The 16,017-nt window shown below is 33.4% G+C and overlaps 3 protein-coding genes across 5 annotated transcripts; all 3 read right to left on the minus strand.

The window, feature by feature from the left end:
* Positions 1 to 436: 436 nt before the first annotated feature.
* On the minus strand, positions 437 to 2,194 carry LOC656944 (olfactory receptor 13). The gene is made up of 6 exons (XM_008192427.3): positions 1,968 to 2,194; positions 1,514 to 1,707; positions 1,005 to 1,466; positions 787 to 957; positions 568 to 726; positions 437 to 519 (listed from the first exon to the last, which is right to left on the minus strand). The coding sequence occupies exons 1-6, from the start codon at positions 2,146 to 2,148 to the stop codon at positions 469 to 471; spliced, it is 1,218 nt and encodes a 405-aa protein (XP_008190649.2). The 5' UTR covers positions 2,149 to 2,194; the 3' UTR covers positions 437 to 468.
* Positions 2,195 to 2,262: 68 nt separating this feature from the next.
* On the minus strand, positions 2,263 to 12,159 carry LOC656858 (prestin). Of its 3 annotated transcripts, XM_008192044.3 has the most exons (11): positions 12,026 to 12,159; positions 11,436 to 11,546; positions 11,040 to 11,140; positions 10,835 to 10,995; positions 8,098 to 8,209; positions 7,596 to 8,038; positions 7,251 to 7,547; positions 4,721 to 4,897; positions 4,246 to 4,673; positions 2,575 to 2,735; positions 2,263 to 2,523 (listed from the first exon to the last, which is right to left on the minus strand). In XM_008192044.3, exons 2-11 carry the CDS (start codon positions 11,462 to 11,464, stop codon positions 2,393 to 2,395), a joined length of 2,040 nt encoding a protein of 679 aa, XP_008190266.1. In that variant the 5' UTR covers positions 11,465 to 11,546; positions 12,026 to 12,159; the 3' UTR covers positions 2,263 to 2,392. The 3 variants fall into 3 exon arrangements, with proteins under 3 accessions (XP_008190266.1, XP_968452.1, XP_008201712.1); XM_963359.4 differs by having other exon boundaries at positions 11,436 to 12,101; XM_008203490.3 differs by lacking the exons at positions 11,436 to 11,546; positions 12,026 to 12,159 and adding an exon at positions 11,192 to 11,362.
* A 673-nt stretch (positions 12,160 to 12,832) lies between these two features.
* On the minus strand, positions 12,833 to 15,627 carry LOC103312251 (sodium channel protein Nach). The gene is made up of 7 exons (XM_015980779.2): positions 15,416 to 15,627; positions 15,112 to 15,366; positions 14,918 to 15,067; positions 14,680 to 14,869; positions 14,488 to 14,635; positions 14,345 to 14,439; positions 12,833 to 14,298 (listed from the first exon to the last, which is right to left on the minus strand). The coding sequence occupies exons 1-7, from the start codon at positions 15,422 to 15,424 to the stop codon at positions 14,192 to 14,194; spliced, it is 954 nt and encodes a 317-aa protein (XP_015836265.2). The 5' UTR covers positions 15,425 to 15,627; the 3' UTR covers positions 12,833 to 14,191.
* Positions 15,628 to 16,017: the final 390 nt, after the last annotated feature.

The following is a 16,017-nucleotide window of genomic DNA, read 5'->3' on the forward strand; positions in this document are numbered from 1 at the left end:
TGAAAAACGTGCCAAAGAGGCTTGCAAAAGACAAAACTTGTATAATTTATTGGTAGTTTTTCGCTCTATTTGAGAAAAAAATTGCAAAAAAGTAAGTTTCTCCTTCATAACACGACCTAAATCAATCTAAAATAAATAGATAAGTGAGCTTCGAACTCAAAAACATGATAAATCTAGCGAAAAACGCAATTTTTTTTAGATTAAAGTTGTGATAAAATATTTGGGAGACTGGTTTCTTGCCCTTTTGAGGGAAATTTCTTAAAAAATATTATTTTTCACTCATAAAATAACTGTCAAATTTATCGAAATAAATCTTTAATTTTAGAATGAAATTTTTCTGAATAAGTTTTTAGCTCAAAATAGAATTTAAAAAAATGTTGTTTTTTAATATTTTGCTTTTATACTCGCAAAGGTAGGATGTGGTTTTGGTTTAAAAAACAGAAACACAGGTTAATTTTTATTATTATATTAATTAAACTGAAACAAAATCACTAAATAGGTGGTCACAGCCCCAGTGATCTAAAATCTGGCAATAAATCACATTTCTTGGTCCAATTTTTAACAAACCGTAGTCAACAACCCCCTGTGCAGTTTCGTAAATCCATAGGCTGTAAATCTGATTTGACATTCGGCCAAATAGGTCATAAAAAACTCCAAAGACTTCTTCACTTCCTTATCCAAATCCAAACACAACAACTTGCAAACCAACTGTGTGGTTGTTTTCGCCTAAACAACAATTTTTTCCTTTCCTTCAGCCTTAAAAACTAGAAAAACAACCGAACTTACAACAAGTATACAGCCGTGACAAGGCTCCACAATCAACAATAACCGTAAGACATGACCCGTCATCCAGATTGACTGTGTTATGATAAACATTGTGTTACCTGTGGTAAATATAATGGCGTAAAGGGCATACGGGGTGGCTAATAAATGTACCAAACAACCTGAGATAACAATCTGGAACAGAGCGGTTCATTTAATTAATTTATTTATGCGGGCACTACCAGTATCAGCAACCCAAAGGAATCATTGACCAGATTTGCGGCGTCAGTTAGTTTCTGATAAGCGATGATTAAATCGCGCACTTGCTCGTTTGTTACTCCACACTTTGCCTGTTTCTTCTTCTCCACTTTTAGCGTGTCCACGATACTGTTGATTTTTTTCCGGTCAATTCGAACAATCGTAAAATCCTCTCCACCAATCTGTTCTAATCGTTCGTTCAATAGAATCAGCCTGATTTTGATCGAATTCACAAACTGCCAGAACATTATCTCGATAATCATCGTGAAGCAGTAACAGACGTAATACGGCAGTGAGAGAATAAAAATGCTCTGATTTCGCGCAATTAATGTAAGCCACATCACTGCATCAAAAAGTAGGATCGTAGCAGTGAAGACGATTGTAATGATTGGGACAAAGAACGATTTCCATGTTTTCGGCGGTTGTTTTTGGAGACAGCAGTCAAACTGTTTTACAATCAGACTAGTTGCTTAAAATTGCGTGATTTACCTACTTGGCGCAAAAAACTGAAATATTTGATTGTTTTCTCAATGTTGTGCGAGGCGATAGGCACGCCGATTATGCAAGGGATTAGGACAACAACCACGTCGGAAAAAGTGACGAAACGGTCGGTGTTGCTGCTTAAGCGGATCAAGTAGACGGCTTCCATTGAGTAGACCTGGGTCAGGCCATAAATGCTTGCTGTGACTAAAAATTATGTTCATAATTTTCGTAAAAGTTTTTAAAATTGCTTTGAAAGCGACTGTCAGTTAAACGACACGAATGGTTTTGGAGCACGACGGAGGAGTGCGTCAATAGAATGAATAATATACTATTTTTTTTCTATTTTATATTGTTTGATACAACAAAAATTTTTAATCAATTTTTCACTTTCAAAATTAAGATATTACTGAACTGAATTCGTGCTTGTTTTTTAATATACTATTAAATAACGTTTTTTTGCTTACTAAGAAACAGGCTTGTTAAGATGCTGTAAGCCATATAGGGTCCTGATTTTGAGATGACGTAGCTATAGTCAGTCTTAATCCACTTCAGGGGTTGAAGACAGAAAATGCGACTCAAATAGAGCACCGGTGAGAACAAATCAAACATTTCCCCTGACACTATAACCGTCGACATTGCACTCATATCGCTATATCGCTGCAAAGCGCCGCCACCGATAAAATCGCTGCTGTTTTCTTTGAAAACATACAATTACGCCAAGTGAACAACAAATGAATATTTAATGTGGAATAAAACGCATTTGTCATTTTTAATTGTTTATTAAAAATCTCTGAATAAATAACAAGTGTTGGTAACTCTTTAATAGAATTTCTAAGTACGAAATATATTTATTTATAACAAAAATAAAATCTCTAATACTTTCACTTATTTAAATTTGTTTAGTCCTTAACACATTTGATTGAGCGAAAAGAACGGCATCGTGAATCGTCGGGAAGATCATAAACTTGCTCTCGATGCCTTCTTGTTGATCACAGATGATGAATTTTTCATAAACCGGCCCTAGAAACACTCGGATTATTAAAAAAATTAGGCTGAATTCAGGGGAAATACCTGAACAAGCCGCAATGTAGAGCTTTATATCGAGTTTTGCGTAATCACTCTGTAGTTGCCGGAGTAAGTCCACACCAGAAGGGTCCACGAAAGTCAAAGAGGCGAAGTCCAAAATCACACAACGGGTGAGCAAATCGAAGTCCTCGGTGACGGTGGTGGACCTGGGTGTAAAAAAACATCTAGTTGCCCCAAAAAATTTGATGCTCTAATTTCTTAACTAATTGTTTTACGGATGTAAGAGTTAGGATACGAAACGACGAACAAATAAAACGTTCCCGTCCTCGATAGTTTCGTTAATGTCGTCAGAGGCGCAGTTGTTCCGTTACCGCGTAAGATTTCAGAAAAAATTGTTGTATGTGTATAACGGTTAACACATAGCAAACGAAAAAAATACAGGCAAATAGAGAATTAAATTCTCTATAGTAAGACATAAACATAATGGAAAAATCTTATCGTAAATTACATTTAAAAAATTTTCAAACTTTTACCAGTTTGCACTCGCCCCATATTTTTCAAAACGCTGCGAATACGGTTACATATGCACGAAAAATGTTGGGAAGGAAGTTGTAGAGAATTAAATTTCCTACAAAAAAGTCCGCGAGACCATATTTTTATCTTCAACCATTTAGGCCCCAAAGTCATTCAAAGACGCTCAAGCGACGGATTTGCTTCATTTTGCCGGTGGTCAAGTATTGCAAGTTAATTTATACCTAAACCGTTGAAGATCGGAATATGGTGTCGCGGACTTTTTTGTAGAAAATTTAATTCTCTACAACTTTGTTCCTTACCTATTTTTTGTATCTTGAACCGTATTCGCAGCGTTTGCAAAAATATAAGGTGGAACGCAAATTGATAATTTTTTGCGCACCGTCGCATATTTATCAAAACGCTGGGAATACGGTTGAAGATACAAAAAAAGTGTAAGGCACAAAGTTGTAGAGAATTAGATTTCCTATAAAAAAGTCTGCGACACCATATTTATATCTATAGCGGTTTAGGTTTAAATTAACTTTCCGTTACTTGACCACCGGTTTTTTGAAACGAATCCGTCGCTCACGTCTTTAGGGCCTAAACCGTTAACGATAAAAATATGGTCTCGCGGACTTTTTTAAAGGAAATTTAATTCTCTACAAACTTCTTCCTAACTTTTCTCTTGTATCTTTAACCGTATTCGCAGCGTTTTGAAAAATACGAGACGAAACGCAAATTTTAAATTCAAAATAATTTTTTTCTCATGTTTCTCGTAAAAATTTTAGTCGTAAGTTTTTCTCAGTCTGTTAAGGGGCCAAAGCTCAACATTTCTGTATTTTTTTCAAATAATCAATGATTTGGTTGAATTTAAATTAATTTAAAACGATTTGATTCCGAGACACTTGAAGCGCCCTCATTTTAACTTTACCGTACTACTACTGTGACTGTTTCGTCTCCTAACTTATAGTCCTCCGTAGATCAGATAAATGTTTTATTTTAATCACTTTTAAGAAAACAGAAAAAAATGTACCCTCATTATTTGTGGGAGTAAAACGAACTTAATTTGTCACTTGTTTATTGATTTGACTCATTTGTTTATAATTGCTCATTAGTTCTTTTATAAAGCAACACAAAGCTGTTTTGTTCCATTGTTGTATTCGCCACCAATTAAAAAAATAAAAAATAATGAATTCTACTAACCTTGAGGGCGACTCCTCCAACCTGGCCCTCTTCCTGAGCACACTCGCTGGATCAAACCCGATTTTCCTATTCAACAACTCCTTAAAAGCGCTTCTTGACGCAAAACTCAACCCTCCCGAGTACCTAAAAATCTTCACACCTTGAATTTCTTGCGCTTTCTTGTACCGTTTAATATCCAGATACAGGTCAGTGTTTGGCACAACCCCCAAAAGACAAGTGTAGGGTTTATACCCTTGTATAAAAACACTTAGTAACGAAACAGCCACTCCTGCCGCCAATCCATATCCAATTTGAACGAACAAAGTTGTACAGAAAGTAACCGTCCAGACCAAAGCGTCCCATTTACTCAATTTCCAATACCTTACGATCGATTGGCATTGGAAGAGCATGCCTTTGAGGGCCACCACGATGATGCTAGCTAGGACACACTGATTTGAGGAGTGATTTGAGTGAGTTTGAGGGGTGGGGCGGTTACCCGGGGGAGGGTTTCGAAGAGTGGCCCGATCCAGAGGAGGATGACCAAGAGAATGCTGCAGGAGACGATGGAGGCGATTTGGGTCACTCCTCCGACGGCCTCCTGGATCATGGAGCGGGAGAGGGAGGCTGTGACGGGCATGCAGGCGAAGAACGAGCCCATGGTGTTGCTCAGTCCCTTAAACCGGCATTTTTATGATAAAAGCGTATCGAAGAAATTTCAGCTGATTCGAGGTGCGAGCACTGTACTGCAAATGGCTTTATTATGGTTTATAGGCGAACCTTCAAATTTGCCTTAAATCATTGTAACAGTTCGTGAATATAAAGTGCGTGCTTAATATTCACCTTGTTTATGATGGCGATAGGAAAATCGAAGACTTGACCGAGTATTAGAATTATTTAAATTAAGTTGACAAACGTAGCGAGTGAGACAACTGTATGGTAAATATTCTCTTAAATGTCTAACCGCAATAGCGGTTTTGTTTATTTAATTATGTTGTTGATCAGAGTCTAGTGCACTCTTTAAACAATAAACTCTAATTATCGCTTTATCAGCAAATATAAGCAGACACAAGTTAACAAGTCACGTGCAATTATAGTTTCTTATCTGTTAATACTTTTAACCCATAAAATCCGCCAAAAAAGTGTTTCCGTGATTATTTCTAATCCCTAATTTTATTCTCCGACAAAAAATAATTGTGTAATAAATATTTATTCCTACGTGTAAGAAATAGAGGTATTTATTTCTTGACGGGCGATAAAACTGCATTCTTTGTTCATGATTATTTCTAACAATTCGACCATTTCAAGCAAAGACATAGTTACCAACAATTTAAAAAAATGCGTTTTTTACATATTTTGATTGATTTTCACGCACAAATAGCTCGGCTTCGCCTCGATAAAAAATCTGACGTCTAGAGTGAAAAAAATTCAGTTTTCCTGGCGAGTTTAACCAAAAATTTTGTTTTAAATGCTCATTTTCCTAACTGAATAAGTTAGGAAAGTGAAAAAAATTGCACAAATTACAAAATCGAGGGAATCACATTAAAAAATCAGGAGAAATCGGGTAAAGGAAATTATTGGGGTGTGGTTTATTACCACTCATATTTTTTTCAACTTCATTTAGGAAAAGGTGAGGTTTTTCACATTAAATTTTCGCAGAATTTCCCAATTTTTTTTTTATTATTATATTTTGATAATAATAACATTAATTGACATAATAATATAAACAAGAACTTTAATTAAAATCCACTTTAATTCAATTAACCTTTAGTTATTATCGATTGGATTTTGATCTATTTTTGTGAGAGATAGTTATCTAATAGGAAAAAAAATATAAAATTGGTCTTTTTCTCTCAATTTTTTATTACAACGCTACATGTTTCGGTCATTAATTATTTAGCCATCTTCAGGCAACAATTCATTTTTTAATAATTTAATTTTCAGAAATAAATTAAACTAAGTAATAAAAACGCAATACCTGGCAATACAAATTTTTCTCTTATAGGTTTTAATAATTTTTTTGCTTATTACGATAAAAGGTTTTTTGGCAAAAATGTGTCGAAAAACTACAAAATCTTGTCGAAGAAGAAGTTATTTTTACTTTCTTTAAGTTTTTAACCACGTTTTGGAAGTAAAATCTTTGTTTTTTCCGAGAGATTCCGCAAAAACTGACCAAAAAATTACAAAATTTAATCACAGTTTAGTTTATTTTCGCTCTTTTAGCGTTCTAGTAGGTTTTATAGTCAGAAATTAATTTATTTCGCAAGATGGGGTTAAACTATCAGTGCTTTAACACGTTCTGAGGTAAAAAATTGCACTTTTCTCTAAAAATTACTGGAAAATCACCAAATTACATCGCATTTTGTTCGTTTTTTTTTTCTGAAATTGGTTGTTTAGGACAAAAATTAAACAATATTCAAGTTCGTTATTCGTTATTTTGTTCGTTTCACACTTTTTTGAAGTCTTTAACCACGTTTTGGATGCAAAATCTTTGTTTTTTTTCGAGAGATTTAGCTAAAACTGACAAAAAATCACAAAAAGTTATCACAATTTAGTTTATTTTCGCTCTTTTAGTAGGTTTTATAGAAGAAAAAAAAAATTAAAACAAAATTAAACAATTTTCATGTTGGTTATTCGTTTCACACTCTTTTGTTTGTTTCCATGGCAACGAAAGGTATATTGATCTCAGATTACATTATTTCCAATTTGTGTAATATTAATATCAGTATTTATGATTTCAAAGTGTACAAATAAAAAAAATAACGTAAAGTATTCGTGGATGACTGGTCTTTAAACACTTCCTCTATTTCGCGCTACGCTGTCGTGCTCGAAAAACCTCAATATGGATATACTTTAATATACTATTTTACACTTTAATATACTATTTTAAATTAAATAATACCTGTAGAGGGCCATTTTGGTGCCCAGATTAAATAAAAAGCAGATACAGTGTTATTTTATCTTGTGGTAACCGAATTTAACCGAAACCCTTTTTGAATTTTCTATCAAAAAATTACAAAAAAACTCACCAAAGCCAACAGTTCCTGGTTCGAGTCCACCTCATAGAACAGCTTCCTTGCAAAAATCAACGCCATGGACATAGTTATAGTGTACGAAACCATGGTTATTACAAACGCATCGACTAAAATATCCGGTATAAGGGCAAAAGCTGGAGGTGTGGGGGCCGGAAACCCAGTCGGTATGTGCCCCACAACCGAAATATCGTACTTCGTATCCAAACTAAAGAAATAACTCGAGGCCGTACCCAAAACCACAGCCAGCAATTCGATCGGGAACGGAATTTTGGTTTTCTTGGCTAAAAAGGGCTAAACCAATTTTTTATTTTTTTCGCCTACTTTACGTCTTCCAATCACCTTCAAAACTTCGTTATTGATGATAAGGATAACGCACGATACTGCCGACATGCCACAAGCGTACGGATTGGCCCTTGACAGGGCCAAAACCGAGTCGTAAATCGTCAAAGGGAAGCCGAAATTTCCCCTTCGTTTTTTAATCGGAATCCCGAACAGATCTTTGATTTGTGACGAGACCACGTGGAAGGCTGAAGCACACGTGAAACCGTTCACTAGAGTTTCGCTGAGTAAAGTCGAGACGACGCCAAGGCGCAGGGAGTACATGACGAGTTGGATCATAGCCACGGCGAAGGTGACGGTTGTGGCGACTTCCACGTTGGTGTAGAGGGGCATTTCGGGGTTGGGGGACGGGGTGGTGACCACGGTGCCGTTTTGGAGGATTTCGATGCTGCTGTATTGGTTGACCACTTTGCCGGTCATTAGACAAATGATTGCGAAGGTTCCTGGAGAGAAATCAATTTTTTTGAGTTTTTTTTTTTAATTTTTTTGTGGTGGTAATAACCTATCGAGACGTGGCGAGATGTGCCGAAAATGAAGTAGATAAGTACGGGGAAGAAGGCCATGTAGATGCCGACCACGGGGGGCACGTTGCCGAGGAGGCCGTACGCCATGCCCTAGTGTAATAGAATTCATAGTTAGAGGTACTCGCTTCGTTCGCTCGTGAACTAATTGCGAAAATTTTTTATTATTAAAAAAAGAAACATTGAAAAATAGATTAGATGTTCGAAATAAGAACAAAAAACATAAAATCATAGTATTTCTCGTAAATTTCTATTTTATAAAAGCTCATTGTTGAGCTGTTTATATTTTAGTCCATTAAAAAAATGCAAAAATTTTGGAAAATTACTGTAAAATCGATGAAATCTTAGCCTTGGGTCGTTTAAATTTCATGTTATGCCGGTAAAATTATTGTATTTTATGCATTTTTTTTAGAATTTGTAAGTCCTGAAAAAGCTCTAGTCATCTAGTGTACAGACTTCTCAGAGAAAAAAAATAATCAAAAACTTGCCGATAACTCAAAATCGACTATTATTATTATTGAAAAATCTGAAAACTCTCAAAAACTTTAACCAGGTTTTTCTCGAAAATTCTATATCCTAGGTCCTAGATAAAAAATATTGATGCATTTGGACTTTTAGGACAATAATTACTGGGGTGCTAATTTAGATCTTCGAAACAATAACAAAAAAAAAACATAAAATCTGAACTTTGTTTTAATTTGTAGTTTTGGCGCAGCGTGTTTTAATTTGTATTAACGTATTTCTCGTAAATTTCTATTGAAATAATAAAAAAATTAATAAATTTCATAACATGGTGGTAAAAATATTGTATTTCATGCTTTTAATGAAGTTTATGACACGAGCCGAAGGCGAGTGCCGTAACGAATAGGTCATAATAAAAGACTTATTTTTAAATGTCAGTGTATTGTGAGACTCATGGCCATCTGATTATGGCATAATTACATTCCCATTGGTCACAAATTGTCCCGTTGTCATACTGCATTCTTATTGGTCAGGGTACAGGTAACTAACATTTTTAACGAATCAAATAAAGTAGAAAAAATGTGTTAATTTTTTATTAAAATTCCGTATTTGGACGAAAACTACTATAAACTATTTAAAAATGAAATTTTTTGTTATTAATTATTTTTCAAAAAAATTCTCGTAGAAGTCGATTTAATTTTTTTAAATGCTAGGTTTTGACATCATAGTGACATTTGTTGTATCATTGGTTTTTGAGTTGTGACGTCATTACTTAATTTTTTTAATGACAACCAACAGTTTTGCTTACTGTTTTTAATCTTTCTGGTAATAAGAAAAAAATAATAATAAAATAAAATTAAAAATCAAAAAAATTAATTCAATAAAAGTAAAAATATTGACAATTAAATATAATTAAATAAATATTTTAGTTCTTGACTTACTGTATAAGCGGTAATTGTTTTTTTTATTTTTTTTTGTAAAATTAGCACGAAAATATTTAATATGACACAAAAAAGCAAACAAAAGCCATCACCTGCCTTTAAAAAATAAAGCAAGGACAAAAAAATAAAACTCTGCTTTGTGTAATACTCTCAATAACTTTTATTATTTTTTAATTTTTCTGTTTTTTTTAATTTTTTTTTTATAAAATTAGCACGAAAATATTTAATATGACCCCCAAACACAAAAAAGTAAACTAAAGCCATCACCTGCCTTTATAAAATATAGCAAGGACGAAAAAATAAAACTCTGCTTTGTGTAATACTCTCAATAACTTTTATTTTTTTCTGTTTTTTTTTAAATTTTTTTTCTTAATTTTTTTTATACAAATCTGTCTGTATATCGAACATACATTACAAATACTTTTTTTTTAATTTAAACGAGCAAGAACAACGTATTGCTATACAGGTTTTAATGATTACAAAACCACAAGTGAAAATTATTGTAATTTCATCGAAAACTGTTACATAATTTTATAATTGAAACTCTGATGATTTAGCAAAAACGGAGCTTTGTAACATAAAATCGAGTTTTATTAAAAAAAAATTGAAAAAATATATCAAAGTCGGGTTAATTTCTAATCAAAGTGGCCTATGACTTGGAAATTAAGTTCGCAATTTAATGCGCTGTTAAAATTCGTGAATGAGAGCATCTGATTGGTTCATTTGGTCACGTGATCAGTCATTCCATTGCGTATTAAATTAATAAACCCTTATTGTTATAAACAAATCAAAAGGAATGTCAAAATCACAAAAATACGAGTTGATGAACCCGATTTATCATTTTCACCTCATAGCACAATTATCATTAATTAATTTTAATCTATTGACCTTTTTTTCCCAACAACTTTTAAAAATGTAAAAACGTGGAATAGCAATTAGTTTATTTACATAAATGACGAGTCAGCTTTATTTTATTAACAATGAACATATAATTATGCATAATTTAATTATTATATAACAGTAGAATCCCAGTTAAATAAATAGAAAATATCAAAACACTAAATAAAAATGCGCCAAATATTTGTTTTGCTCCAAATCCACTCTTATCAGTTCACACGAAAACAATCAAAAAAACTCATTTGTTATTCGTAAAACGTCACTATCAATAACTTTAACACACTTCTCTTCTAGTACCACACTTTTTACGCATTTTATCACAAAACTAATAAGACAGGTAAGTTGTTAAATTAACAAGCACTGATAAGCCCCCTCACTGATAACTGTTTTTGTGACAGTCGATACTAAGTAAAAATACCTGCGGTATGTGCATGATAGCCACCGTAATCCCACTGATAATATCCCCAAAAATATTTTTCTTGCAACTGTATTTTGGGAGCCATTTGAGCACCGGCACCGAATAGTAGAGACACCTAAAGGGCCGGAAGGCCCGAAATCTGCGACCACAATCCTGCACAACTAAAACAAGCCTTAAATGAAATTAAATTAAATTTGGCAATTACATGTTGTGTGCGGTGTCTCATAGTCAGTGTCTCTGTTCAAATCTTCAAGTTGGTAAACCGGCCGTCTCACACTCAGCCCGGCTGTTCCATTTTCCAAAACGCTAAAAAACATGAAACACCCTGTAGGTTGATAAGGGAGTACAGGTCCGTACCTGCCGTAGTGATTAAGGCCGTAAGTTTTTCGCAACACCAGCGGTCGCTTCTCGTCGCCCATATCACAGCCGACTAGTCTCAATTTAACGAGTTGGAAGTATTTTTGATAAGAAAGGAGCAACATGTGATTGATAACACATGTTTTTTCTTATTTGGTTCAGCGATTATGTAATTCAGTGGCCGTTCAATGACCGGTCGGTCTGCGACAGATGGCGCTGCGCGATTGGCCGTTTGGGGACTTACCCGTTCAGGTCCGTATTGCTTTTCTTCATGGTTCAGGTCCACACATTCCGACGATCACTCGATGACTGACCGATATTTCGATTGTTTTATCTTCAAATGGCGTGCCACTCACTTTAAAAGATACAAATGATGTGCACTCGAATTTTTATTAATACGCGATAAGTAGGCACAATTAAGCCGTAATTGGCGTAATTTACTCTATTTGTTGTCTGGCTCGACAATTCTTATCAAGTTATTAGAACTTCTACCTTGACGTGTGATTAAATCAGCGCGAATTGGCAAACTGATCGCTCGGTGCTATTCCCCCAAGGTCACACTTTTTCGTAATTTATTATCAAGTTTATTCTAATAATCACTTTAGTTTTTGCGGCGAATCTGGCCAAAGGTGACCCTGGTCGTTGAAAACGCGCTTTTTCCGATAATTAGGGCCCGAAAACATCTCGGACCGGTCCTGGCCACCAAACCTGACAATGACATTCAAAATGACGTAACGCCTTATCACACAATCAAAAACGAACTTTATCGCAATTATGATGATGATTTTACACGGATTTTTTCATCTACACTCGGGGTCAATTGATATTACAGACCTTGCGGGAGGATAATCGTTTTTCGAACGGATCTTAGGTTAGAAGTTGGTTTTGTGTCAATCGAAGGACGATCACTGACAATTGTTACGGATTTTTTATTTTCGGGGGATCCTTAAAATTTTATTGTTTCACTGCTATTTCAAAACTGGCCGAAACGAGGTTAATTAATATTTTGGTTAATTAAAAGTGGGCCCGCCGGGGCCCCGTTTAATTACTTGGCTAAAAATGGCAACAAGTCACTCAAAAAAAATTGGACCAATTCTGGCAATAAATTTGAATGATAAGCCAAAATGTGATAAGCGGTGCTAATACATAACCTCGGTTTAGATAAATAATTGGGTGGCTAATTAATTATTGAGCAATGATCAGTCTTGTGAAGGTGTAATTAAGACAAAAATGATAAAAATTTAATAAAAAATAAATAAAAACATTGTTTAAATTATGTCGGTATTTCAGGTCCCTGTAATTGGGGCTTTAATTACGTAATTCTCAATCTGTATTATTGCAAATTTGCAATTACCTGGCCCGATGATTAATATTTTTGGCTGAATTACAAATAATTGAAATTATAACAAGTCGGTAATACAGGTCTCGGTAATTTTGGCGCTAATGTCGACACAACAAAATTTTCAAAAACCCTGTTGGTTTATTTTTTTTGGCGCGTAAGTGATATTTATTAAAACACAATTATTAAAATTTTTATTAAAACATTACAATCAGATTTCAAAAAATAAAAAAAATCTGTTTTTTTAATTAAGCAGTTAAAAAAAACAATTTTGAAAATATTTTTTGCTTTTCGACGCACTCTTTTTGGCGCGTAAGTGATATTTATTAAAACACGATTATTAAAATTTTTATTAAAACATGACAATCAGATTTAAAAAAATTAAAAAAAACTTTTTTTTTAATTAAACAGTACTTTCAAATGCCATTTTGGTTTGATGAAGAGTAGGATAAAAGCACCAACTTCAAGAGTTATAAAAAAATGTCTAGGAGCCATAATTTGAAATTTTATAAGAAAAAAAATTAGAAAAAATTAACAAACAAAATTTAAAAAAAACAATTTTGAAAATATTTTTTGGCGCGTAAGTGATATTTATTAAAACACAATTATTAAAATTTTTATTAAAACATGACGAATCAGATTTAAAAAAATAAAAAAAGCTTTTTTTTTAATTAAACAGTACTTTCAAATGCCATTTTGGTTTGATGAAGAGTAGGATAAAAGCACCAACTTCAAGAGTTATAAAAAAATGTCTAGGAGCCATAATTTAAAATTTTATAAGAAAAAAATTAGAAAAAATTAACAAAATTAAAAAAAAAACAATATTGAAAATATTTTTTGCTTTTCGACGCACTCTTTTTGGCGCGTAAGTGATATTTATTAAAACACAATTATTAAAATTTTTATTAAAACATGACAATCAGATTTAAAAAAAAAAATCTGTTTTTTTTTTTTAATTAAACAGTACTTTCAAATACCATTTTGGTTTGATGAAGAGTAGGATAAAAGCACCAACTTTAAGAGTTATAAAAAAATGTCTAGGAGCCATAATTTAAAATTTTATAAGAAAAAAATTAGAAAAAATTAACAAACAAAATTAAAAAAAAACTATTTTGAAAATATTTTTTGCTTTTCGACGCACTCTTTTTGGCGCGTAAGTGATATTTATTAAAACACAATTATTAAAATTTTTATTAAAACATGACAATCAGATTTAAAAAAATAAAAAAAAATCTGTTTTTTTTTAATTAAACAGTACTTTCAAATGCCATTTTGCCATCTTACTAATTAACTTCGAGAAAGAAAATGCTCTATAACAATAAAAGAAGAAAAAAAATTCTGTAAAACAGTTTAAAAATAATAAAAAAAATATTTTTGTAGCTGTACTATTATAGGTTCAATTTTTTTTTGGTTTAGCAAAAAACAGGGCAAAAGCATCTATTTAAAGAGTTATAAAAAAATTACCTTACATACTCTGAAATTTTAAATTGCAGATATAAAAATACAAAAACATAATTAAAAAAATCATAACTTTGAAAATATTTTTTTTGTTTTTATGCCTTCTTTATTATAATAACGATAATAATCCAGCAATTTTGAAAATTATTTTCGAAAAAAAAGCACTAGAACGACAGTAAAACAATCAAAATCCAGGAACACTTTTACGTAAAACATTTCTTTTTTGTGAACTGAAGCACGAAAACCAAACACTCAATAACCGAAATCACACTGAACCCAACTATAATACCGAACGTTCCGCCAAAATTGCCTAAAACTTGCAATTAATTAAATTAATCACAACAATTACCACTGACTTAAAATTTCAAACCAATTGTAAACAACGTCATGTTTAAACAATCGTGAAAACCGATTCGTGTAATAGATGTGAATTATTGCAAAATTTCCTTTCCTGGAAATAAAAAATAGAAAATAAAAAAACATTAAATAATATAAATACTTGTGAAAGGGTGAACTATCGGGGAAAACCTCATACAAAGTGCTATCACACGAAGGATAACACCTTTGTTCACAACGTAACGAGTCGTGTTGCTCGTGTTGTAAAATCCCAAAATCGTCATTATCCGGATACAGGGTGTTCCATTTATCTGAGCAAAAATTTAAAAAATTGGTCACACATTTTCGGTATTACTTTTGTACTGATTCAAACATTTCAAGTCCTGGAAATTACAAACGGACTCGCCTTCCGATAACGGAATAGTAAATGGGAGACAATGACACAGCGCCAAAGCGCTGGCAATGCGACAATCAACATTACAATCACTTTGCGAATACAAGCCCTCGAAAGTGGTTGGTCGTTCCTCATCAAATAGGCACTGCCGCTGAAAATTAAGTTGGCAGCCCTGACAATGACAATTCAAATGTCATACTTTCGCCACCGCGTATTTCATGACCTCCTTCGTCGAAAAAATCGTAGTTGGCGTGATTTTTACGTAATTTTCAGTGCCAACATTGACCACAACTTCGCTAAGACTACCACTGGGCTTATCAGGGTAGTCGTTTGGTACGAAAATTTGAACCTACAAAGCCAACTTTTGACTTGACTTGACCTGACCTGACCTACTGTGACTCCTTGTGATTCCAAAGGTGTGTAGAAATAATCGTCAAGGTCGTTCATCACGGTCACTGACAAGCCACGAGTGAGGCCGTCAGTACCGTTCAAAATCGACACACTTCCGTTCATTAAACTCTCTTTAAAGTAGTTAAAAGTGCAGCAAAAACCGTCATAAGTCAGTTTCATTGTGAACAGTTCGTTGCATTTTTTCTCAACACCTTTCCAGCGACAGTTGAGTAAAAGGTCGGGGCACCGAGTCGTAAACTATATTTTTTCTACAAGTGGTAAATCTTCCCAATTTAAAATTACAAACCTGTTTCATTAAAGTGGCAATGTCGAGTTCTAAAACATCTACAATTCCTTGCAGGTGTTTGTAATGATTTTCGTCGGCAATGTTAAAATCAAAATCGTAGAAATTGCCGAAAAATTTCGCAAGTTTGAACGCTTCACTAAATTTAATGCTAGTACGATTCGCCCTGAAATTTTCGTTCAAAATTTGAAATATTGATTAATTGACACACGTACACATAATGTGCAAATGTGCGAGCTTCCCGTTTGCTAATTTTATTAATGTTACAAATGGCAATTCCAGGAAATGCAATTTTGTCAATTGGATGATAGGTGGTTTCTAAAGATGTGACAGTTGGACTGACCAAAAACGCGCTCCAAAGTGTGACTATTAAAGTGATTGTTATTGCGGTTAAAATCACATAAACGTAGAGCCAAACAATTCTGAAACTGTGCCAATTTTAGGAATAAAAACTGGGGTTAAAATCTTTACCAGAGTTTATTTTCTTTCACGAAATGGTAATCATCTAAATTGGCCATTTTGTCTAGTGCTCATTTACAAACAAACGCGAACGTCATTTATTATTTAAGGTGACATGACCACAAATGCTTTTTATTTTTAATTTT

This window comes from Tribolium castaneum, chromosome 8 (assembly GCF_031307605.1).
Source record: "Tribolium castaneum strain GA2 chromosome 8, icTriCast1.1, whole genome shotgun sequence".
Classification (NCBI taxonomy): Eukaryota; Metazoa; Arthropoda; class Insecta; order Coleoptera; family Tenebrionidae; genus Tribolium; species Tribolium castaneum.

Bases quoted from the DNA above. Each gene is read 5' to 3' on its own strand.
- LOC656944 (XM_008192427.3), bottom strand. From the start codon at position 2,148: ATGAGTGCAATGTCGACGGTTATAGTGTCAGGGGAAATGTTTGATTTG. The intron at 1,708-1,967 runs GTAAGCAAAAAA...CATAATTTTTAG, and splicing joins CTTAACAAGCCTGTTTCTTA to TCACAGCAAGCATTTATGGC. The intron at 520-567 runs GTTTGTTAAAAA...GCCAGATTTTAG, and splicing joins ACAGGGGGTTGTTGACTACG to ATCACTGGGGCTGTGACCAC.
- LOC656858 (XM_008203490.3), bottom strand. From the start codon at position 11,316: ATGTTGCTCCTTTCTTATCAAAAATACTTCCAACTCGTTAAATTGAGA. The intron at 8,210-10,834 runs GTATTTTTACTT...CTATTACACTAG, and splicing joins CTATCATGCACATACCGCAG to GGCATGGCGTACGGCCTCCT. The intron at 8,039-8,097 runs GTTATTACCACC...ATTTCTCTCCAG, and splicing joins ATCTCGCCACGTCTCGATAG to GAACCTTCGCAATCATTTGT.
- LOC103312251 (XM_015980779.2), bottom strand. The intron at 14,440-14,487 runs GTATTTATATTA...TTTTATTTCCAG, and splicing joins GATAGTTCACCCTTTCACAA to GAAAGGAAATTTTGCAATAA. The intron at 14,299-14,344 runs GTCAGTGGTAAT...TGCAAGTTTTAG, and splicing joins CAATTGGTTTGAAATTTTAA to GCAATTTTGGCGGAACGTTC.